The sequence below is a fragment of the Lampetra planeri genome, chromosome 11 (assembly GCF_965212315.1).
Source record: "Lampetra planeri chromosome 11, kcLamPlan1.2.h2, whole genome shotgun sequence".
Taxonomy (NCBI): Eukaryota; Metazoa; Chordata; class Hyperoartia; order Petromyzontiformes; family Petromyzontidae; genus Lampetra; species Lampetra planeri.
The window spans coordinates 2,655,286-2,679,806 of NC_136117.1; the positions used below are offsets into that span (position 1 = coordinate 2,655,286).

The 24,521-nt window shown below is 45.1% G+C and overlaps 1 protein-coding gene across 1 annotated transcript; it reads left to right on the plus strand.

The window, feature by feature from the left end:
* Nucleotides 1-492: 492 nt before the first annotated feature.
* Nucleotides 493-6,988, plus strand: THOC7 (THO complex subunit 7). Its single transcript, XM_078598635.1, has 8 exons — nt 493-617; nt 2,461-2,584; nt 2,964-3,091; nt 4,099-4,185; nt 5,158-5,215; nt 5,833-5,899; nt 6,007-6,076; nt 6,763-6,988. The coding sequence occupies exons 1-8, from the start codon at nt 575-577 to the stop codon at nt 6,819-6,821; spliced, it is 636 nt and encodes a 211-aa protein (XP_078454761.1). The 5' UTR covers nt 493-574; the 3' UTR covers nt 6,822-6,988.
* Nucleotides 6,989-24,521: the final 17,533 nt, after the last annotated feature.

Sequence of the window (24,521 nt, forward strand, 5' to 3'; positions counted from 1 at the left end):
TCTTTGGTTCTTTCGGTAAAGTCACGTATAGGGTGTTGACTGTTATGTTATCCGACTCTGTTGTATTACATTACATTTCTAAGTATACTAGATTTGTGTTTTCTATTTCATTTATACCTGATGATTGCTTGTGTTGCAATCGAAACGTCGTATGCTAGTATTTAATTAATTATTGTATCTTTATACGTGACTTTACTGAAAGAACCAAAGAGTATTGTGGAGGGGTGCGGCATGTGGAGTGACGTCACCCGCTAATGGTTATTGTGGAGAGGTGCGGCATGTGAAGTGACGTCACCCCCTCATGGTTATTGAGGAGGGGTGCGGAATGGGGAGTGACGTCACGCACGAGACACATTCTTGGCGTATTATTTCTAAAACTATATATGGAGGGAAAAACTGAAGGACCCAGCGAACTTGATGCCCCCCCCCCCCAAGTTCCCCCTCACCCCCCTAAGCCCCCCCCCCAAGTCCCCCCCCCCCCGCGACGTCCAAAGTCCGCACCGCCCATTGGCAGCGCGTGCGCGGCCTCGCGGCCAATGAGAGGCGGCGCACAGAACGCGGTGCACGCCGGGAGATGCGAGGAACGGGCGGCATGGGGAGCGTGGCCGCCACGGACGGTACGCGGCCGTCTTTGTCTCTCTGTGTGTTTGTCTCTCTGCGTGGGGGGGGGTGGAGACAAGCGACAGTGTAGCGGTTAGCGTGCTGCGCTAAGAACCCGGCGGCCCGAGTTCGATTCACGGTCACCAACACCGGTGACGACGATCTAAACCGGTCCTGGGCCTCTTCCCCTAGGTCAGGGGTCGGCAACCAAAATAACAAGAAGAGCCATTTCTTTCCAATTCGGTACAAAATTCAGTATTTCAAGAGCCGCAATGCATCTATGTACATGTACATATCGTCAAGAAGCAGCCCGTAAAGAGCCGCATGCGGCTCTGGAGCCGTAGGTTGCCGACCCCTGCCCTAGGTCGACTTCGACTCGGCCTCAAATGAGTCCGGTGTGTCGTAGACATCGCCAACCAGGGAGACAGAGGGCGGCCCGAGCGTGGTGCCGGCCACATACCCGCTCGTGTGCCGTTCCCTCCTCCATAGGTGCTACTCGCTAGCAGCACTTGCTGCCCCAACAGTCTGTGTGGGGGGGGGGGGGGTCTTTGTGTGGGGAGACAGTCCCGGTAGTGAGCTCCTGCGGCATCCCCAGCCACCGGCAACTTCTGTTTGGCCGGATCGAGGGGGCTCCACGGGCGCGGGACGGCCTAGGGAAGAGATGGGGAGCTGTTGCGGTACACGTGGATGTGGAGCTGAGTGGACTTGGTGTTAAGGTCGGCCTCTGGAGGAGGAGGAGGCTCGTCAAGGACGCTGCTAAACAGCTGGAGGCAGTCGCCCGCCAGCAATAGGAGGAGTGACGCTCACAACAGCGAGCGGAGCGCCGGGCGGATAAAACGCAGAAAGATGGAACAGTGGGGAGCACAGGTCGTGTGCATCTGTCAGTCAATTCAGTCAGTCCATCGAACCTGGGTCTGTCCCGTGACGTGTCAGCCGGCCTTTGGTACTTCACGTGGCCTCGAGGTGCACCTAGCCTGGCACAAGCGCCGTGGTGACGTCACCGCTGCTTAGTGGCGAGCAGCAGTATTGTTGGGGAGCGGTAGTGTATCGGTTAGCGCGCTGCGCTACGAATCCAGAAGATCCGGTATTATGCACGTGAAGGGGGCGTGTTGTCTGCTGAGTCGCATATTAAGAGAGTGTAAGTGGCTTTGGTGTAGGTGAGTGCTGGGTGAGAGTGGGTTTGGTGTAGGTGAGTACTGGGTCAAAGTGAATGATATCAGTGTAAGTGGGTTTGGTGTAGGTCAGTGTTGGTGAGAGTGGGTTTGGTGTAGGTGAGTACTGGGCAGAGGTGGGACAAAGTCATTGTTATGCAAGTCCAAGTCGAGTCGCAAGTCATCAAATTCATGACTCGAGTCTGACTCGAGTCCAAGTCACATGACTCGAGTCCACATCTCATAGGTGGGACAAAGTCATTGTTATGCAAGTCCAAGTCGAGTCGCAAGTCATCAAATTCATGACTCGAGTCTGACTCGAGTCCAAGTCACATGACTCGAGTCCACACCTCTGGTACTGGGTCAAAGTGAATGATATCTAAGCGTGAGTGGGTTTGGTGTAGGTAAGTGCTGGGTGAGAGTGAATGATATCAGAGCGTGAGTGGGTTTGGTGTAGATGAGTGCTGGGTGAGAGTGCGTTTGGTGTAGATAAGTGCTGGGTGAGAGTGAATGATATCAGAGCGTGAGTGGGTTTGGTGTAGGTGAGTGCTGGGTGAGAGTGGATGATATCAGTGTAAGTGGGTTTGGTGTAGGTGAGTGCTGGGTGAGAGTGGATGATATCTCAGAGCTTGAGTGGGTTTGGTGTAAGGTGCGTGCTGTTGAGTGATGGGTCAGAGTGGTTGATCTCCCGAACTGCGGTGTTCTGCAGACGAGGTGATCCGCAAGCGGCTGCTGATTGACGGAGATGGAGGCGGAGACGATCGCCGCATCAATTCCCTGCTGAAGAGCTTCATCAAGTGGTGCAGCAATGACTCGCTCTCACAGGACGAGAGGTGATGCTGCGCGGTACACGGAGCCTGGCTGCCAAATCACACACGCTTCCATTGTGTTCTTCAGAAGGCATTGTGGTATTAGTTTACATTACTTCAAGTCAAGAGCAATGCTCATCTCAAATATCAGGCCACTTTGATATGAGTTGTTTGACCACGCTCCACGCTGGTCAATGCGGGTTTGGTGTAAGAAGTCGTGTTGAGATATTACTGCTGATTTTAGTTTCAGCCAGACATCGAATTCTGTTTGGCTGAATTCATGGAGCGGTGCGCGATTCCTCCACTAACCACCCTGCCCACATCCTGCAAATCTGCGTTGTGACATGGAACCATTGTTATTTCCACGCTTCAATTTTGCTACGTGCCTGACCTGTACCGACAGCTACAGCCAGTACCAGCGAATGGTTGGAGCCCTGGCGCAGTGCGAGTTCTCTATGGGGAAAACTGTTCTGGTGCACAACATGAACCTGCGGGAGATGAACAACTATGGGAAGATCTACAAACATATCGGTGAGAACTGGAGCTGTATTTCTGCAAACGACTCGCAGCCTTGAGCCTTACAAGTGGTTTTTAAATATTTGCCAAACAACTTGTACATTTATTGTAATATCCGAAACCTATAAATATATGTCGGCTGTAACTTTAGGTTGTTAGTGAAGGAGCTGTAGATAGGATAACAGGTATATTCGGGGTTGTTTCATTGACACTTGGGAGACTGCTTCCCCCAGCGCCCAGTATGTTCAGCCTATTAAAGAGCATATATGTAGTTAAAAAGCAGAGATTTGGCGGATAAATCGCTGAAGAAGCTTAAATTTAGTTATCAGCTGCAAGGCAGGCTTTGGCAAAAAAATTCATTTGAATTCCTTATATATGTGAGGTGATAAAACACCATATATGTGAGGTAATGGCTTTTGACACTAAAAGAATAACTATATACTTCTCTGTTCCTGTATATACAGGTATACCTCGATTTAGGAAGGGGGATGCGTTCTTAAAAACACACATAAGAAAAGTGTTTAAATCGGAATGGCTTTTCTCCAAAAATTAAATACGAACAATTATGGATGTGTTTCGGATAGCCTTACTCTACTCCTAATCTAACACTATACACCTATATCACTTTTCACAGTACAGTAATAATAAAGAACAATTGAATACTATTTAATTTAAAACTAAAATAATTTACCTTTTCTGGGAACTCGCCAAAATATCTGCGTGTTGGAATGACGGGAAAGTTGATGTGGAGGCGTTACCGTTGCACTGTTGGGATACCGTGACACTGTCGCAGCCTCCTTGGTGCTTGTTTGATGATCTCATCTCGCGTGCCGTGGGAAATTTCGTTCACGCGGAAATTCTATTTCGTTAATTGAAAACTGTCCATAATTTGTGAATTGCGTGAACGCGAAACTTCGGAAACTGAACGTTGGTAGATCAGGGAATACATGTACAGCGTTTTCATGTGTTTATGCACCTTCACATATTGGTAATTCTTGCATTTTTTTCTACTCCGGCAAAAGAGGACAGCATTGCAGCTGGCCATGAAAGGATCACACAGTGCAAGCAGGAGATCCTTCAAGCCAAACGGATACGCAAGAATCGTCAAGGTAATTGCTCTCAAGTTTAGGTCCGGCTCTGCACCTTGTGTCATGGTGTGGAAGCTTCAGCAGTGCAGAACACGGTGGCTCGAAGGCTAAGACATCTAGCCCGCTTTGAGCGCATTATTCCCACTCCGCGATCTGCACTGGCTTCCAGTAAGCTTCCGTATCCAGTACAAGCTGGCTATTTTGGCCTATAAAGTAGTGCACGATCTTGGACCTACATATCTACAAGCACTCATGCGACTGGGGGCCTATGTGCTGCGATCGTCAGAGAAGGGCCGACTCTCCCAGCCACGCATCTGGCACCCGATGCTGGGTGGCCGGGCCTTTTCGAGTATCGCTCTGAGGACCTGTGTGCGCCGAGTCTCTGTTCAGGAGGGAATGCAAGACTCGCTCCAGTCTGTTCTATTACGCATGTTTTCATAACGCAAATTGGATATAGCGCGATGACTGTATTAGGGAACACATTTTTAATAATGCGGATGCGAATTGGATATAATGCAGTTGAGTGAACAACTACTTCACACCAGTAGGAATAATAAGCAGTTGTACGGCTGCCTCGGCCTAGCATTACGCAGGGCGGGATGCTGCTGGATGCTTCGAGATGCTACCCACGCGCCTCAGTCTTTGTTCACCCTGTGTACGCATCTCACGTGTTATCGCGGGACTGTGCTTTATTCTATGTATATTTATTTATTATAACGCGCGATTTCCATAACGCGCTGTTCTACAGGAACACAACTACCGCGTTATAGGAGAAAATACTACTTATTGATTTCCCTCAAGTACATTTTTTGTTTATTGTTCCGTATTTTACCCGATTTTATATGAATTGTACCCCCTTGATTGGGGGTGATATTACATTCTAAATACACCTTTCAGATGTTGTACATTATGAGGTGGGTCCAGCAGATGTGTTTTAGAAGTGGAGGATCCTCGACTGTTGTGATGGTGGTTTGATGTCCTCTCCTTTCTCAGAGTATGATGCTTTGGCCAAAGTAATTGAGCAGCACCCTGATAGAAGCAAGACACTCAAGTAAGTGTTTCACAATATATTGAAATCTTTTTATTTTAGTTTGCTTTAACATCAGTATGGAATAAGCGTGTATTTGTATCGTGAATCGTGTTTACATTTACCATTGAACACATTTGTTTCATTGACATGAAAGTCAGTTGTGTTTGCAGCTCCTGTGACCCTCTGTGCTCCCTTCCCCTTTCTGACCCCCAACGTGGTAGTCACGTGACTATAGTGGCCCAAGGGGCTCAAGTAATATTGAGCTTTGGATTCTTTTAATTTCTTAAATTTTGTCAAATATGTAAGGATGTATGTTGAACTTCTTTCGTGCCGTATGTAGCCGACCGTGAAAATTAATACTAAAACACACTGCTGTATTTTTCGAATTGCTAATATTTCGTGCATTCCTATTAAAAATGAAGTTAACATGATAACATACTTTTGTTGGCAAAATAAGCATGAGCATGTTTTTTATTCAAATTTGGCAGCTGTACTGAATAAGGGTCTGTATACTAAACTGTTATTTATGAAAGATGAGTCCGATGAAAACAATTTTGGTTAGATATTCTGTGCAGAATTCCAAATGTAATATTAAAAGTTTGATCAATCAAGTTTTGTTTGTAAATGTTCTCCCTCAGGCAACTTGAAGAGCTGGACAAAGATCTCCAGAATCTGTTACAAGCAAAAGAGAGTGTTGAGAACAAGGTGATTTTTTAAAGTATTTTCTCACACTACACATACTCACTCCCGCGTGATGTGTATGATGTTGCTGACGCAATTGACTCCTGCTAACAATGTGTGCTGTGGTTTAGTTGGAGCTGCGGAGGAAGCAGTTCCACGTGCTTCTAAGCACCATTCATGAGCTTCAAGAGATGCTGGAGAGTAAGTCAAGTTCAATATCTCACAAAAATGTTCTGGTAACTTTCTTATCCATATTCATCGACAGTGAAACTTATCTGTCCATGCACCTATTATCCAGCCCCCAAATTCATACAGTCGTATTATGTATGCCAGTGGTTCTCAACCTTTTTTGGCAACCAAGTACTCCCTTGCCTGACCCAACATAGTCCTGAGAAATAAATGTGAATAATGAACATCAATAGTCTAACCAATTGTTCATTTTTTTTTGTTATCCTAACTAGCTAGTAACTGCAAAAAAATGTAAACATTCACCGAACGCTCTACATGCATGATGTACTTTTTTTCCGTCTGCTGGCTACTCTTGGAAATGACATTATTTACAATCAATGAGGTTATAAAGGTCTTTTATATCGTTATAAGTTACCATATGGATTTAAATGTTATCATAGTTTTTTATATTGGCAGCTTCATACATGATTATTCACCAATGACTCTCGTGTATGATATCATTTCACACATTTATGAATTGCCTCACGTACCCCCAGGGGTCTGCGTATCCCCGGTTGAGAACTACTGATGAATGCATCGATTATTCGGGTTACTGGAGCCCTTGAGCAGATAAAATGAGTGACCCGGAATCATCGGAACATTCATCATATTGAGCAGATTGTAATTTGTACATTTTCTCTTGACTCTTAACCTCACAGATGATGAAAAAGTTGCAGAGGCTGAAGGTGATACTTTGATGGAGGTGAACAGCAATTAGACCTCATTCAGCGTTTTATGCTTATTCCACATTCATTGATGTACCTGGCTCATTGTGCGTAAATTGTGTTGCCATAATTTCATAAAATGTATGTTTTATTAAGTATTGAAAAGTGTGTGCCATTGTCTGTAACTGTCATTAAAGCTCAAATAAAGTTTCAGAACTACTATTGGGTGCTCTTCATCTGAAGTAAATTGATAAATTTAAATATATATTTTCATCTACGTAAAACAAACCCCCAATTTTAATCATTGTGCTTTTGGCATCTCATAAGATGAAAAATCTATTCGGATCTCTCGCATAGCAGTGCAACCCTTGGTGTTAGAGAACGACCCATAGAACCAGATATCAGAACTATGTCTGAGATTACAAGTGACTGCTGGTATATAGAGCAAGGTGCAGCACTTTCCCACCGACTATTGTTTTTATTATCGGAGCTGAATTCAGCCAAATGAAGTGCAGGACTAAATATAATGTAATGAGTTTTTTTTTTAGTCATTGATGACCAGGCTGAGCCCATCAACTTGCTACGCTTGGAGAAGCTGGTGGACTCAAACTCAGATTTTGAGTGGTGCCATCTCAACACTGACATCTGAGCTATCTGGCCACCTCTTATTTATTTTTATTAATTTGGTGTGCATTACAATTATTTGAGAAATACATCGCATTGTAAACCCAGCCATTGGAACGCTGCCTGCATTTCCTTATTGACCACTCATGTCCTTGTGTATTATAGGGAAAAAACTTTTAAGTAAAGGTACTGTGAAAATACTTAAACATAAGAGTGATACTTTTTATTAAGTGTAATATGAGATAATGTTTACATTGTATAATACAGTAAAAACCTCAATCGAGCTTTATTCAGGGCCATGGAACAACATGAGATGCAAATGTTTGATTGGTGAATGCCATTTCGTAATCCTCCCCATTTTTTCAACTGCCTTTTTGATGCTGTTCATCTTAAAAGTTTTCCTCTCACTCATACATACCTGTCAACCCCTTATCAGTGCCTACCCTATTACAGACCAATTCAGACCTTATTGGTTACCCCGTGCCCTTATAAATCCCCACGTTCATCCCACGTTAATCCCATCACAAGGGAGAAACAAACAAATTGACAAAACATTTGTTTTTCTCGTTGAAACGTCTGTGCGCCGTATGGATTGGCAACATGCACCCCTTTAAGGACTGATTTGTGACGTTATTACTGACCGTCTCGTATTCACGTGCCAATATTGCAGCTCTTGAAATATTTTTTTTGTACCAAATTCGAAAAAAGTTATCTTGTTATTTTCGTTGCCGACCCCTGTTCATACCAGAGGTGGGACAAAGTCATTGTTATGCAAGTCCAAGTCGAGTCGCAAGTCATCAAATTCATGACTCGAGTCTGACTCGAGTCCAAGTCACATGACTCGAGTCCACACCTCTGGTTCATACCTCGTGCTTTCCGCCTCTCTCGTGAGCTGTGCGTTCGTCTCTGCACCATGCCACCGCTCTCCTCGCTGGACACCTCGCTCCATGCTGTTCCCACCTCCGCTTCTCGCTCCACTATCTCCCACCTTTTGTTCCCCACAATTGCCACCCCTACACACATCTCTCGCCTCTTAATTCACGCATCTCTCACCTATCATCTTCTTCACGGTCTAACTGCATTTACATCTCCAATTAGCACGGTTGACTACTTACGGTGCGAAAAAAATTCAACATACGTTCTGGCTACGTTCCCGCCCGCTATTGCTGATGGTCTAAGCAGGGCAGTGTCATGCTCACGCTACCTGCCCAGAGGACAGCGATTCTCTCGTCTCTCGCAGCTGTCCCTGATCCCGGTGCGCATACACACAGCTCTTGTACCCCATGGGGACCTAGCCCCCTTGTGCCTAGTTCAAGTCTCATCCCTTGCACGTGCGGTTGATTGTCGACACGAAGCTGTTTGCTTCTCTCGTCCATCGACAAGTGGAGTCACTCCTGTCTCTCCCACGTGCAGTGACTCCCTGCCAGTCTCTTGGCAACCCGACTGGCCACACTGCGCCGTCGCTCGTGCGATACAAAGATCAATGTACAGTGAAACGAGCGACATTACAATGCAGTCCAGTACTGCGCATTGAGAGCAGTCCTCACAAGGCAGTGCAGTACCGTGCACCACAATCGCAACACAATACAGCGAATCGAGCCAGTCCATGAGTCATAAGTTCAAGAAATTGCGTGCTCTGTTGAGCTGAATATCACTGGGGATGTGTGCTCGTGCATTTAAGAAAAGTGTGGAGTTTTTATAGGACTCATGCGTGTCTTGAGTGGTTTTCAACATGTATGGAAATAACATTGAATATTGATTGTTGTGACCTTTTTTAATTTGAAGAAAATACATTTATGCAAGATTTGTTTTAATCCAATGGACATGCTGAGAATATAAGCATTACAAAAATAATAGGGGATAAAACCATGTCAATTGAGAAACTGGCTTATAGTCACTTAAGTAATTTGTTCATTCTGTGCGTGCATTCTACCATTGCACATCTTGTTTATTACCTTAAATTGATTGAATATAAACTGTGTCAGTTTAATATAATAATAGTACAGCAGTAGAACTCCTCTTATCCACGATGGAGTGGGGGCGGGTGGTGGGGAAACTGCAGATACGATCAGTAATCTACCCAGCAACCACCGGGAACCACCAGTCGATAGAAGGACCCTCTCCCAACTTCCCACTCTGGCTACTGTGGCTCCGTTTGTCAACGTGCCACGACGGGCTGGAGTCCGCCTGCCTCAGCAGCAGTCTTTGCAGCAGCAGCAGAAGAAGCAGAGGAAGCCCCAGCGGAGGCGGCGTGCGCTGCGGCTCGACACCTTCTGGAAGTGCTTGGTGGAGGCGAGCACCTCCTGGCCCAGCGTCTCGCACTGCCGCAGCTCCGCCTGGCGCGTGGCGAGCAGCCGGAGGGATTTGTTTGCCACGTCCACCAAGAGCTCGTCCACCTGCGTCGTACGCAGACGGATCGTCCACCACTGGTTTGCTCACACCTGGCTAGTCAAAGGTGTAAGCCAGTGATGTGCGGTGAGGGCAATGGCTGGGGAGGCACAAACTGAGGGGGGCATGTTAGACACGTCCCCCTCAGTGAGGCAGACGTGATAGCTGCCTCCCCTGGTGCATTTTCATTGCAGTTTCATGACGAGACCAGCGAGCCTAAATATCTTTATACACATACGTGAAATAAGTTACCTGGAGTATGCAAGGTGAGGACATGAAATGAAGGGGTCTACAAACATTACGTTGGTGACATACTGAGATAGTAACAGGCACGTGCTTATTGCCTGCGCTCCATCCAGTTTCTGAGGGGTTGCGCAATCACAGGGGAGGCTGAGCTCGTCGTTGCCTCACTTCTCGTCTCTTCCTGTATTTGCAGCGGAGCTCCGCAGATTTGTCCATTTTGACTATAAAAATGATTGGAATCGTACCGAAATTACATTTATAACAGAGATCAGTGGAAAATCTTAATATTTATTTGATTTGATTATTCTTTTCTTTTTTACTTTTCGTAACAGCTACTTTCATTGGAGTATGACAGGTGAGGCTCTGCCTTCCCTGCATCCCCTGACCGCACGCCCCTGGTGTTAGCACGTGTAGTGACGGGTACTGCAAGATCCGAACATGTCCGTCCAGTGCTCGCTGAGCTGCATTAGCCTCCGGTTGCCGAACGAATACATTGTAAGGTCCAACTCATTACAAAGTGCTTGAAACAAATGAACCACAATACATTGCTGATCTCGTCAAGGAGCATAAACAATCACGCAAACTTCAGTCATCCTCACAGCGGCTTTTGGCTAGCCATTGAAAAAAAAGTCACTACATCACACGGCTTCAGATGCGCTTCTGCGGCCATCTGGAACGCTCTTCCGATATTAGGAAGCCACTGGAGCGATGCACTTTCAAATCTAGTTTGAAAGCTAATTTTTTTAGAAGTGCTTTTTGTGTTTAGTTTGTTGTCTTTTCCTCCGCACCTCCGATTAGCACGGTTGGCTACGTACGGTGCGAAAAAAGTTCAACAATATATTTCTTCCAGACAATAATAATTACAATTTACAGCCCTTTGTCAATCCGCTGCTGGATGAAGGCCTCCCCACGCTGAGTCGGTCATGGGCAGGGGTTGGCAACCAAAATAACAAGAAGAGCCATTTTTTAGAATTCGGTAAAAAAACCTCAGTATTTCAAGAGCCGCAATGCAATATGAATGCGAGACGGTCCTTAATAAATAACATCATGAAGCCGAAAGTCGCTCTGGAGTCGCAGGTTGCCGACCCCTGGCCATGGGGGTTGTTTAACCACACGTCATCACGCTCCTCAGTGCAGCTTTGGTGAAGGAGGTCTCCAGAACAGGCTCTGATATCACTCGCCAGTGATGTTTAGCCCTGGTGGGGAAATTGAACTTGGGTCACCGGGTTCGTAGTGCAGTGTGCTAATTGCTATGCTGGACAATATCGTGATGATAATAGTCACTGCAATTACCACGAAAAATCTCCACTGACTTTGTTTTTAAAAAATTAAAATTTTGTCATCCCTTAGCAAGTGGGGGTGGGCGAAATTAAACTAAATTATTTTTTGTATTTTACGAGGTAAGGCCCCACTGAGCTATATAGCTTTTTTCAGAAGCAATATGGCCACAAATGATAGCTCAACGAAGTGGCTTATCACATGCAAATGTATAGCAGCCAAATACTCTCAAAACATGTTGAGTACAAATGTGAAGGGAATATCCGGAGAAAAATCCACGCTACCACGGGGAGAAGATGCAAACTCCAAATATATAGGCGCCAGGGTCGAGGATCGAGGATCGAACCCACGACCTCCTGTATACCAGGCGAGGTAGTTAACATCTCGCCACCATGCCGCACCGGATCCTGTCCGTGATCTAACCAACTCTCACCGGGAACCATGAGCTAGGAGGAAACCCCAAACATTCACAGTGGTGATTGCGGCCCTGAGGTGCGGTGCGTGAGGTGTGCGGTGAGGCCGAGCGCGTGATTGGAGACACGAGGCCCTGCGTACTGCGTGGTAGACATGTGCAGCACCTCGCTCTGAAGCTTGCTGACGGTCATAATTGACGGCCGCCTGCTGGGAGACTTCCTTTTTTTCTTGTCCCTGCTTTTCAGCAGCTTACAGAATTGTTTCTTCTTGGATGGGTTCCCAGGACACTGCAGGAGTAATGTTTACAACATTTTACACATTTTTGTCAACACAGCACTGGAAAAGTGAATATTGTTTGACAATTATTTTTAAGGTTAACCTACACTTTGTTCGTTCATTCATTCTAACAAAATAATAACTATCTCATTGATTGATGAAGATGGTTGTTAATCACCAGCGAAACGTCACGGTACTCAAATTGTAAATGTTGTGGGTTTACTCTCTAACACACAGGTGTGCTGAACTAATAACTAATTGACACGTTTTGTTTACGGCACAAACCTTACTAATTGGCCGTGTCGGGTGTTGGTGGGTTTAACGACATTTATATTTATGAGCTCTAACTCCAAAAAAGCATTATGATGTATACTAGTGTCAAACAACACTTTTGCTTGAGCTAAAAGCTGACGCCCTGAAAATGGCCCTTCATTGTGCCTTCAAGTGGGAATCAGACCTCTCAAGTTTGAAGATAATCAACGCGTGAGAGTGGCCAGAGGACCATCAGTGAGGTGACAGCCTGCGGAAGGCATTGTCCGGTTCACATATTCGGCAATGTCACGTATCTGCCCATACTACTTTATACTGGGAACTAGCCACTCATGAAAGGAAATGGTGTAAATCCGATTATTCTTCGTGTGTAAATATATGCACAGGTTTTCTCAATTGTGCCGTCTCATAGTGCCACGCACAGTGTGGATTATTTTGGCAGTTTTCAACTCCATAATATTAGAGAAAAATATGTAGGTAATACAGTAATGCAATGATCGTAGCCAAAATCTAAACACTCTGCGTGTGTAATGGTCACACGTATGGTGTGTATCACCTGACCTTCTGCAGGCCTGTGGGAAGACTGGTGACCGAGACGCGCCGGGACATTCTCCGAGACTTGACCACGATTGAGTTGGTCAGCAGCTGGGCAGTTTCTGTGTCGACCGTGTCCACACAGACGGCCACAGCTGCGTACAAAAACAAAGATCCCCTGTATAGCCTTAACAGACAGGGCAAGTGCTGTTAGCGAGCACCTATGAAGGCCGGCATGGCACACGAGGGGGTGGGTGACCAGCACAACGCCCGACCGTTTTTGTCTCCTTAGTAGCGATATTTACACCGCACCAGGTACCCATTTGAGGCTTAGTCGACCTAGGGGAGGCCCAGGACCGGTTAGCCGTGTGCGGGAATCGAACTCAGGGTCACCGGGTTCGGAGTGCAGCGCACTAACCGCTACTCTTTCGCTCCCCGCTCTGTACACACATACGCACACAAACGCCGATTACATGTTAACTGTTCATCCATTAAGTATGAAGTATTATAATGAAATTGTCAGAACTTTACAGGTTATTGCTAACAATCGTTTACACGCATTAGAGTTTTACAGAGATATTTCAAACTGTTAGGAAAAGCAAGTGGGCTTGCGATCAGGACACGTCACTCAAAGAGACGACGGCCAATGGTCAAGAGTGGCAACCAAGGAATGGCAGTCAATGAAAAGGACTTCACGTCAGATGTTGGAATGCCATGAAGGCCAACCTCGAGCAAAACCTTAAGAGATCTGCCAAAAATGGCGAGGTGGCCACGATGACTTCTTGACATTTAAAATGTCAGCGTTACGCATAGCACACGTATCGACTGGGATGGCGAGAAGAGTAGAGTTGTATGTATGTATATTGAACTTCGTTTGCACTTTACGTAGTTAGGTTTAATATTACGCTGATGTCCAACACTCAATATGCTGAGGAAGGGTGTACTGGTCCTGTTTGCACAATAATCAACAGATGAGTTTAAAAACATAGATGTGTTCTCCGTGGTGGTGTCAGGATTATGCAAACGAGAGAACGCTCAGAGTCACAAGTAGCTGAGGGACTACGAATTCATAACAAAGAAAAGGGTACTACCAATTATCAGCTCAAACTCCTCAGATCCTGAGAAAAATAAAAGCCCATATGTATATTAATGCTGTTAATATAATTGTCTATTTGTCTATAATCTCAACAGTTGTAATATTAATTATGTAGCTTGTTCATCTTATAAAATAAATTATGCTCACGTACCCCAATGGGCTGGCACCACCTCTATATATTTGGTCCGAGTAACGACAATCAATAACGCCTCTTCTCCATAGTGATGCATATGCAACAATGAGGCCACAAACTCAAATGCTGTGCACACGCAATGGCCACACGCAATGTCTGGGGATATAAGCTCTGCATTTGGTGATGCATAAGTTACAGCTCAATGAGCAGACCTGCAAGGGGTCGATTTCGATTAATTTAGAAACATTGCAAGGTGGGAGCAGTCTCCAAATTTCCAAAAAGAAATCGGGCTTTACTTTATGCAGGAGATTGTGGGTTCGATCCCGACCCTGATGCCTGTGTATTTGGAGTTCGAATCCCGACCCTGATGCCTGTGTATTTGGAGTTCGATCCCGACCCTGATGCCTGTATATTTGGAGTTTGCATGTTTTCCTCGTTGTCGCGTATATATTTATCCGGGTCCTCTGGTTTTCCCCACTTAGAAACACGCGTTCAGAGTATTTGGCTGCTATATATTTCCACGTGATAAGCCACTTCATTGAGTTATCATTTGTGGTCAGGTCGCTTATGAAAAAGAGCTGTGTAGCTCAGCGGGTTTTACCTGGTAAAATAAAATAGTTTAGTTCGTCTGCATTAACCACAAGCACTTGTGGCAAAATATGTTCTAATAATTGCTGCATTGTCTTTGAAACTGACTACATTATCAGAGCTCAGTGAGCCTTATCTGGTAAAAATGAAAAATAGTTAAAATAGTTTAATAGTAATAAAAAAAATCAACATATTTTCTATGGTAAATATTAAAACGTACAAATTTTCGGATCCTCCGATTGCTTATACCTGCACGCCGCGGCTTGGCACCGCCGAGCGCCACGTGCTCCTTGATGCTGGGCAGCATGGAGGTGGAGGCTGAGGCTTGGATGCGCTGGTGCACGGACATCTTCCACCGCGGCCGCGGTGGCTGTAAAACTGTCCTCCTGTAACGCCTGAGGTGGCCGCGAGGCCTCGCTGAGCGTGCGATGGAGTCCGTCGACTTTGAGAACGCGTCGCTGGATGTGGAATCATCGTCGTCGTCGTCCGCGCTGTCTCCCGCGGTGTCGCGCGGATATGGCCTCAATAGCGTTGCTCTGTCATTAGCGTCCTCCTTGTTGGCCGACTGCTGGCGTGGCCGGAGCTTTCCCAGCTGTTTGGAGATGCGCTTCACGACACCGTCGTGTGCCGGAGGAGGCATCGCGTCCTCCACGCAGCACCTCCCGCTCGACTGTGACAGTTTAGGCTCGATCAGGTGCTTGCAAACCAGTTTACGCCACCTGCAAAACAGCGTCCGATGAACACAGCTGGGACCTCAGCCTAATGTGATGTTAGATATTACAGATTATGGAAATATTTAACATTGTATTATAATACAGCATTGTATACATTCAATGTTGTATGATAACTCTACAGAAGGTATAATTTACCACTATACTGAGCCAAGCATGTCTGTGTGTCCCGCGTGTGACGTCACTCAACGACGGCCAGCCCCCCTCATGAATAATCATGAACAGTATATTCTTTGGTTCTTTCAGTAAAGTCACGTAGATATAAAAATAAAAATAAAGTGAATACAAATAAAAATTATAAAAATACAATTAAAATAATAAAAAACAAAAAAGCATTAATGTAGACTGTAGCCTGTTTCTTAATCGGAGTTAGTGTATTGGCAGTTTATAATGTAGACTATAGCCTGGTTATTAAGTTTGGTGAGTGTACTGGCATTCTATAATGTAGACTGTAGCAATGGTTATTAAGCTGGGTGAGTGTACTGGCAGTCTAGAATGTAGACTCTAGCCTGGTTTTTAACCGGAGTGAGTGTACTGGCAGTCTATAATGTATAAACTACCAGTATGCTCACTCAGGTTAAGAACCAGGCTACAGTCTACATAAATGTTTTTTTGTTTTTTTTTCACGTTATTTGTATTATAATTTTTCTATCTACGTGATTATATATAACCTTTTGATAAAATAAGTCTGTATCACCGCGTCTTTGCAAATTGCACACGAATTGATGCAATGAATATCACGTCGCGGTCTGTGTGGTGCCACGACCGCAGAGCTACTCCGCAAGCACCGCGATTCCCTCCCGGCCCCTGCACTAAAACACACACCCGCACACAGCGCACTCACGTAGTGTTCTGGCGGGGGGTTGCCTGGCACATCGGGTTTTAATCCGAAGGGCCCCTAGAGGGAAAGTCCCACGGTTTTCCGGTGCCAGGAGATTGTCCGACCCTCGCAGGGCAGGTTACATTGCGATGCCCCTAACATTGGTTTAAATTGTATGGGTGCAATAAGAAAATGTTCCCTGGGCCAACCACAATGCGGTACAACTCGGGGGGGGGGGGGGGAATGGAGGACGGAACCCTGAGCAAGAAGGGCGCAAGACAAAGGGACAATGGGTGGCCGCCGCCCGCTGGGCGCGGGTAAGCGCATGATGGCATCCCGGGCCTTTGAAGTTAAGGATATAAAAAGAGTAGCCTGGGACGATTTTGGTCAATTTCCTTCAACCTCCGTGCACGCCACCGCGTTCGTTTTTGTGGTGGTGTACGTGGGCGTGTGCGAGATAGCCCCGGGCGGTGGTGAGCCAGCCGATTAGCTATGTCGCTCAGAGAAGGCGCTGGTGCGGGGGGGGCGATCACCCGATCGGCGGGGGCCCGGCGAGAGGCAGCCGACGAGGAGGAGGGGGGAGTGGAGGGGGTGGACGTCGGACCCCAAATCTGCTTTTCGCTTGCAAGTTTCAGATTTACTAAAATACACCCGTCCTTGGACGGGCTAAAGGCTAGTTACGTATAATTGCCATTGTGCGATACAGTATATATTTTGCAGAGGTGTGGACTCGAGTCATGTGACTTGGACTCGAGTCAGACTCGAGTCATGAATTTGATGACTTGCGACTCGACTTGGACTTGCATAACAATGACTTTGTCCCACCTATGAGATGTGGACTCGAGTCATGTGACTTGGACTCGAGTCAGACTCGAGTCATGAATTTGATGACTTGCGACTCGACTTGGACTTGCATAACAATGACTTTGTCCCACCTATGATATTTTGTCATGATACAATATAAATGTTGACAAGATCACAATTATCGCGATATTTCCCCTTCGATATTTAATTGTTTCACGATTTTATTGTATTGGTGTTTTGCTTTGCTGTACTTCAAGTAAAAAAAAAGTGATTTAAAGAAAGACTCTCCAACTGCACTTCACTCAACATGAGCCTGCCTTGAGTCTACTCATTACCGAGAGCAGTGGTTCTCAACCGGGGGTGAGGCGGACCCCTGGCAGTACACGTGGCAATGTCTCTGGGGGTACGTGAGGTGATTTGTAAATGTGTGAAATGATATCATACATGATAGCCAATGGTGAATAATTATGCTACATGAATCTGCCAATATAAAATGACTACGGCAAATGTTTATCCATATGGTAACCTTGAATGATATAAAATACCTTTCTAAGCTCATTGATTGTAAACAATGCGGTTTCCAAGAGTAGCCAGCTAACACGAACAAATTAGGTTATGCATGCAGAGCGTCCGTTGAATTGTTTTGTATTCGCTTGCAGTGACTAGCTCGTTGAAATATACTGCACAAAATGGACAATTGATTAAAATACTGAAGCTCATTATTCGTAAATTTATTTCCCAGAACCATGTTGGGTCAAGGGGGTGCTTGGTTAAAAAAATCAACAAGGGGGGTACAGCAGTCGCCAAAAAATGTTGAGAACCACTGCTTCAAAGGTTACCATGCACATGCGGTCAGTTACAGGATTAAGTCATTGAACAATGAAATGAACCATGGAAACGATGTAACACAGTTGCCATGCTGTCCATAACTCGATTCTTTTTTTGCAAAGCATTACATTAATCGGATAAGTTATTGTCTTAAAATGTTGTTTGCCCTAGGTTATGTTCGTGGTTGCGGGTTCAATAAAAACATTTGAAGAAAAAGCGTTTGCACTGGATTGAAGTGACTCCTGTCTTCCTTGGTAATGTTATGTTATTACACCACATCACGCATACGCTACCAGCTGGATTTGAGGTGAGAGGTTTGTTTTCACACACAGTTGTTACAGTACTCATGGCTTTAATAATCGTAATAATAACGTAATGTCACTGGGTAGATCTATAGGCATTGAAGGTGGTTGGAATTCCTTGCTGCTGTTTTAGTGTCGTGTTCAAAGTTTTCAATGGTTCAATTAAGTGCAGTACATGTCGTGTATTTCTCCATAATTATTATAGTACGGCATTGCATTGTTAGAGATCAAACGGGCCGGTAAATTCAGGAGTGCAGTTGGTTTCTTGCACAGTAATTCACGTCGTAGGAGCAGTTTCTCAGGGCACGTGTCCCCACCAGCAGTGCAGTGAGAGAGGGAGCTGCATGTGTCCCGTGGTGGTCAGCCCAGCACCACGAGTGGGGCTCCTGTCGAGTAGAACCCATAGCACCTAGGCCCCACCTCTTAACAGGAGCCTCTGAATCTATGTTGTTTCACTCCTCTCGGCACATTTCCTCAGCCCCCCAGAGCTCCTTATATCTCAGTGGTTCTCAACCTTGTTTTGCTACTGCTGTACCCCCTTTGTTGAATATTGTTTCAACCATGTATCCCCCTTGCCTGACCCAACATGGTTCTGAGACATGAATGTACGAATAATAAACATCACCAGTTTATTCATAATCAACGTTTTTGGGTTTAGATCGCGTTATTTATAAATGTGTCATAACCCTCCACCACCCGACACGGCCAATCAGTAAAAAAGTGTCACGTTGACAAAGGACAAATAGTTCACTGCTTTAGCCCACAGGTGTGTTGAAGCGTGAAACCACAACATTTACAATTTGAGTACGACGTTTCGCTGGTAATTGCATCCAGCATCATCGGGCAATTCGCCAGAATGGTGAGGCTCTGCTGTGTCTCCCGTTCTTATATAGAGCAGCAGCAGGGTGACGTCATCATTAACTCATTAATTCGTCAGGTGCAAATATTTGAGGGGGGGTTATTGTAATTATATACTAGATTTTTACTGATTGGCCGTGTCGGGTGGTGGAGGGTTACGACACATTTATAAATAACGCGATCTAAACCCAAAAACGTTGATTATGAATAATATTGGTCGCGAAAGCCTACGTGTTAAAATCACCAGTTTAACTAATTGTCCATTTTGTGTGGTATATCCTAACCAGCTAGCCACTGCAAGCGAATACAAAAATATTCAATGAACGCTCTGCACGCAAGACATAATTTGTTCACGCTAACTGATTACATTTGCAAACCACATTCATTATAATCAATGAGTTTAGAAATTATTTTTATATCGCTCTAGGTAACCATATAGATGTTAAATGTACCAGTTATTCTATATTGGCAAATTCATACATGATTATTCGCGAATTACTCATTTATGATATAATCTCACATATTTATAAATCACCTCACGTACCCCCTGGGGCATTGGCACATAACGCCCAGGGGTCCCCGTACCCCCTGTTGAGAACCACTGCTCTATCTATATGTGTGTGCGCGTGTTCTCCGATTGAAATTGAACTTAGAACATAGCACGTTGCTGATGGGGTTCTGCAGACCGCACCCGTGTGTTAAATGCAGGCATGTGGGTGTCGTTAAAAGTCCGTTGGAATATTTCTTGCGGCTGTGAACTGTGGCGCTTGAGTAAAAATTGCTCTTGTAAATTGTAGTGTCAGATAGAGGTACGAACAATTAGAGCCCTGGTGAAAATCTCCATGTGAAGCCACCATGTGGAAACATTTACAGACATTCCAGTGGCTTTCCTTATACGTACAGCCATAGGTAAACATGCAGCCCTCGACACTGATTGTCACTCATTGGCGTAGCGACTACATTATAATTATAATAAAGCTGCTAATTATCAGCTCAGGGGGTGCGGTAATCGGTCAGGTGGAGCTCCAATATTGTATTTGTCTCGCACGGTAGCACCGAGGCTATTCTACATCGCGGGCTCCTCTTGCCCAATCACAGCATCAGATAAGTTTTTGTTATTTACACCGTTGTTGAAAACATATCTCATGGTGGCTGTCAAGGGGGCCCCAACTCGTATCCTTGGCCACCAGGGGGGGGGGGGGTCAAGGCACCCCTGCCCCCACGCTCCTTACGCCACTGTTAATGTCACGCCATTGCTGGCAGAAGGGCATCCGCTAGAGTTGGGGTCGCAAACATGCGGCTCCGGAGCCGCATGCAGCACGTTGGCTTCCCCTTTGCGTCTCTTTGGCTGCCCCCTTGTGGGAAAGAGTAAAAAAACGCAAAACTTAAAACATAACGTAAAGATAACGTTATCAAATATGACAAGGAATTGGTCACTATGGAATGTCTTGGTGACAACAAAATGTACAACAGTCAAATTGTAGAAAATCTAAGGGGGAAAATTTTTAAATAGACGCAGTTTATTCCATTACTTATTTTGTTTATTTAAGTCAGATATTTTCATCTGCTGTATACCTGCTGCTGTGTTTGTGTACAAGTAGCTCTGCGTGTGATGCTGCTCTCGAACTATTTTGGTCAAAGACAAATTTAAATATCTCTTCTTACTCTTTGGTTCTTTCGGTAAAGTCACGTAGGTATTTATTTTATACCTACGTGACTTTACCGAAAGAACCAAAGAGTATGGATTCCTGCAGTCACGAAAGCTTCAAATCAAGATATCTCTTCTTCTTTGAAAGGTTTCCGACCCCTGTACTAGAGGGCAGAGGTGGGAGTACCCACACTTTACCCCACCTCATGAGGCCTCCTAATCGACAGACTGTAATGCTTCCCGTTTATACTGCCACCACGGCGTCAAACACGTACAGTGCTCACCTTTCCATGCTTCTCTTTCCATAAATCATAAATAATCGATTCCCACATGTATGCTGAGGCTATTTATGTAGGAATCATGGGGTAAGAATATGATTTAAATTGATACAAGTACAGCCGTTCACATGTGTATTCCAAAGTCACTAAAAAAATTATAGTAATGTTTTTTTAAATGCCCTTAAACTGAATCATAATTTTAAGAAAAATGTGTACGCCTTTATTGTTTAGTTTTTTTTTTATTTTGTTGTGGATATTAGCATGAAACAAAACAATTATGTGCAACCTAGCTATAGTATATTATTTGATTATTATTTTTCAAAATACAGCTACAAGTGGCAGTGCGTCTTCATGTCCCATAATAGCAGGCTAAACTCTAATTCTAATCCCATAGCACGCAGCACTTCACATCCGTAAATGACGAGAAACCCCATATTAACCGAAATTAACATCGCACAAGCCAGAAAACAAATCGCTCATTTCGCCCAATACAACGTGCATCACATGTACAAAACTCACATTTGTTTCAATGTATTTATTAATGGTGGCTTAAGGACACGATGACAACACAATGCAGTTCTTCAGGAGCTGGTGGTTTTTGCGTAATATGTAAGGATAAGAGCTTTTTAAACACATTTGCTATGTTGGTAAAACTGTTCTCTCGAACTGTAAGTTTAAGCTGTATCATTTGTATGAACACGAATAATTTATTTGTGATTATGAGCAATTTTAGTAAAATATATTTTAAATGACCATTAATCACGGTTTACAATGTTGATACACATTTTCAAACTCATATCGGTTATGTTTAAATAGTGATTTACATTACGAGCAATCATAATGATAAGATGGTAACAACTTTCTCTCATCGCATTGACACACATATATAAACGTGCAGAGCAATACACATTTGTTTTACCTTTTAACTGATAACCGAATGGAGCTGCCACCCTGGAGTAACGGTCAGCACGCTGGACTTGCAACACAGAGGTCGCCGGATCGATCCCATCGTGGCGGTCGAAGCAACGGGGGCAAGTTTCTTAAATATGCGCTTCCTCTGTCCACCCAGCGTTGTTGGTACGCCCACCTCTTGCAAGACCTCCCGCCACCGTGGAAGAGTAGACCAAATTTCCACACTAGAGCTCCATCTAGTGGAGGCATTTCTACCAGCAGTGGTGCGAGTGAGCAAATAAATCAATTGAAGAGCTGCCCGTTTCCCTTCCAATTGACAAAGGGATGCACATTAGTTGGTAAAAAGAAAACATTCCACTGGAAACGATTACCAGTTCCCATAACTTTTGGTAACCCATGATCTGAAAACGGTTACCTGTTTACTGGTCACTGTTTCACGTTAAAAGTGAATGGCTTTGCTAACTGAAGAGGAAAGAGACGTCTGTGTTACTCCTATCGACGTGTGTACCATAACATACTCTAACACATGTCTAGTCTAATAAACTCATCTGCATACAAGAAATATAGGTATGGTAAGTACTACAGTGGAAAGTATGTTGAACATCTTTCGCACCATATGCAGCCAATCGTGCTAATCCGATGTGCGGGGAATGTATCGGGCGCGTAAGCAGGCTTACCTGGTGGCACCTTTTTCTCGGTGTGTTGAGGTCCGCTGCTGCTGGTGAAGTTCATCCATGGCCAGTGAATTTAGAACACTGGCTGTACTGTGCTGTTTAGAGGCCCAACGTTGACCCTTCTGCATCGAACCCTCGGTGCTGCTGCTGCTGCTTAACACCTGGACTGTCACCGGCAGGCCTGCCTGCTATAGAACATCAGGAGTTGTGCTCGGCACGAAGTAGTCTCGACTGGCTCTGGAAGGGACTTTATTCCTTGTGTTTGATTTCAGCTGTTTACTTGTGTCCCATATACAAAAAAATTGGCCACAAGCTATTTGCAGACTGCCACATAATTGATTTGCACATTACGTGGGAAAGATAAATGTATTTGCACTGGCGTATATTTTCAGGTATGAATACATAAGTAGTGTTGGAGATGCGGCCGCTGATAGATTCCACGTCTCTCTGTCGTTAATTGACGTATTGGTGTCAGGCACCATAAAAAGGGACTTGTCATCCGCACGGCATGGCATTTACCCAGGCACGGGGTTATACGGCGTAGCAGAGGGTGTGCATGTCTTTATAACTTTATTTTCTGTGTGTTTTTATGTATATATTTTGTGCAAATTGCAGTTGCTTGACAAAGAATAAACATATCATGAATGCAGTATGATGTATATCATACATTGCACAACTGCAATACATTGCATAACTGCAATGTATGACATACATATCACCTCTGATTAGCACGGTTGATTACGTACGGTGCTAAAGACGTTCAAAATACATATAACTCTGAGTACATGTCTAACAACGAGTCATATTGCTATGTTACAATCAAATATACTCGGATCAGACGAGTTACCCTTTTCAGGCTGCCCGAGGAGTTGCCTAAGAACACAGACAAATAGCGACCCACCCATGTCACCGTGCAACAGCACTGCTTGCTCCTGCAGTGAACCAGGCTGAAGTGCACCTTGTCTAGACAAGAACCGACCACACGCGTGGTGAGCTAAACTGTGGGTCCTCTCGCCTCTTTAAATACTTCTGGCCAGCGTGGAAGAGCAGGTCCAACGCCCCTATATATGGTCGGCTCTTTTGAACTCCCTCTAGGTGGAGGCCCTCCCTTCTGCCAGCATTGGAGAGAGAAATCAATTGCTGGGCTGCACCTCTACATTTCACCTTTATCCTGCTAGATTTGTCCCCGCCACAAAAATGTGGATATTCTATCATTGGCTCAGGGCTGTAAGCAGTTGATTGGCACCGCCTCAATGCTCGTTTGAGCAGGAAATTACTTTGACTTGAGTGAGTGGGTAAATGTCCATGTACAGGATACAGTGTTACACTTGTCACCACTGAGTCAACATTTTCAGCTCATCTGTTAATCCCATTCATAGTGCAGGGCACAAACATATGATGGGGACTGGACATTGTAGTGAATGTTTTCAGATGACCAACGAAAAAATTGAGAGGAAGTGTGGAAAAAGCCGCTCCAAATTGTTAACAATGTAACGAATATTATTGCACAAAAAAATACCCTCGACTCTTTGATCCGTGGTACTTTGGACCCTGCTTCGTGAGCTGGTTGCTGGTATGTCTCAAGGAGGTGTAAAACTCTGCATTGGTTGAACTGCACCGACATTTGGACTTCATTGCATGTCTGGGCTATAGCAGCAAAATCCCTCCTTTCACGCGTTGCTTAGCACCCTGAGAATTCCATGTGTAGGACTCGTACTCGGATTGTCTTTCTCGTCCCGTTAATTTGCTCAAGGTCCACACCTTCTCCTCATCACCCCTCCGTGACCACCCTTTCGCTCCGCCACGCCATCCGCCATCAACGCGCTCTATGTCCCTCCGTTCTCTCTCCAGTTCTCCCAGGGTCCGTCGCTCCGCTGCTACCCTGCTCCGTATCTTCTCTGATGCACTGCTACCACTGCTACCACTCACTCTGTCTCCTCTATCCGTTGCTACCGTATTTGACCTATCTCTCTCCACTGTTACTCTTATCGTATCTCCTTCCTCCTGCCCTCCGCTATTCCGGGCACCGTCACTCCAACTCTTCTCCAGCTCTA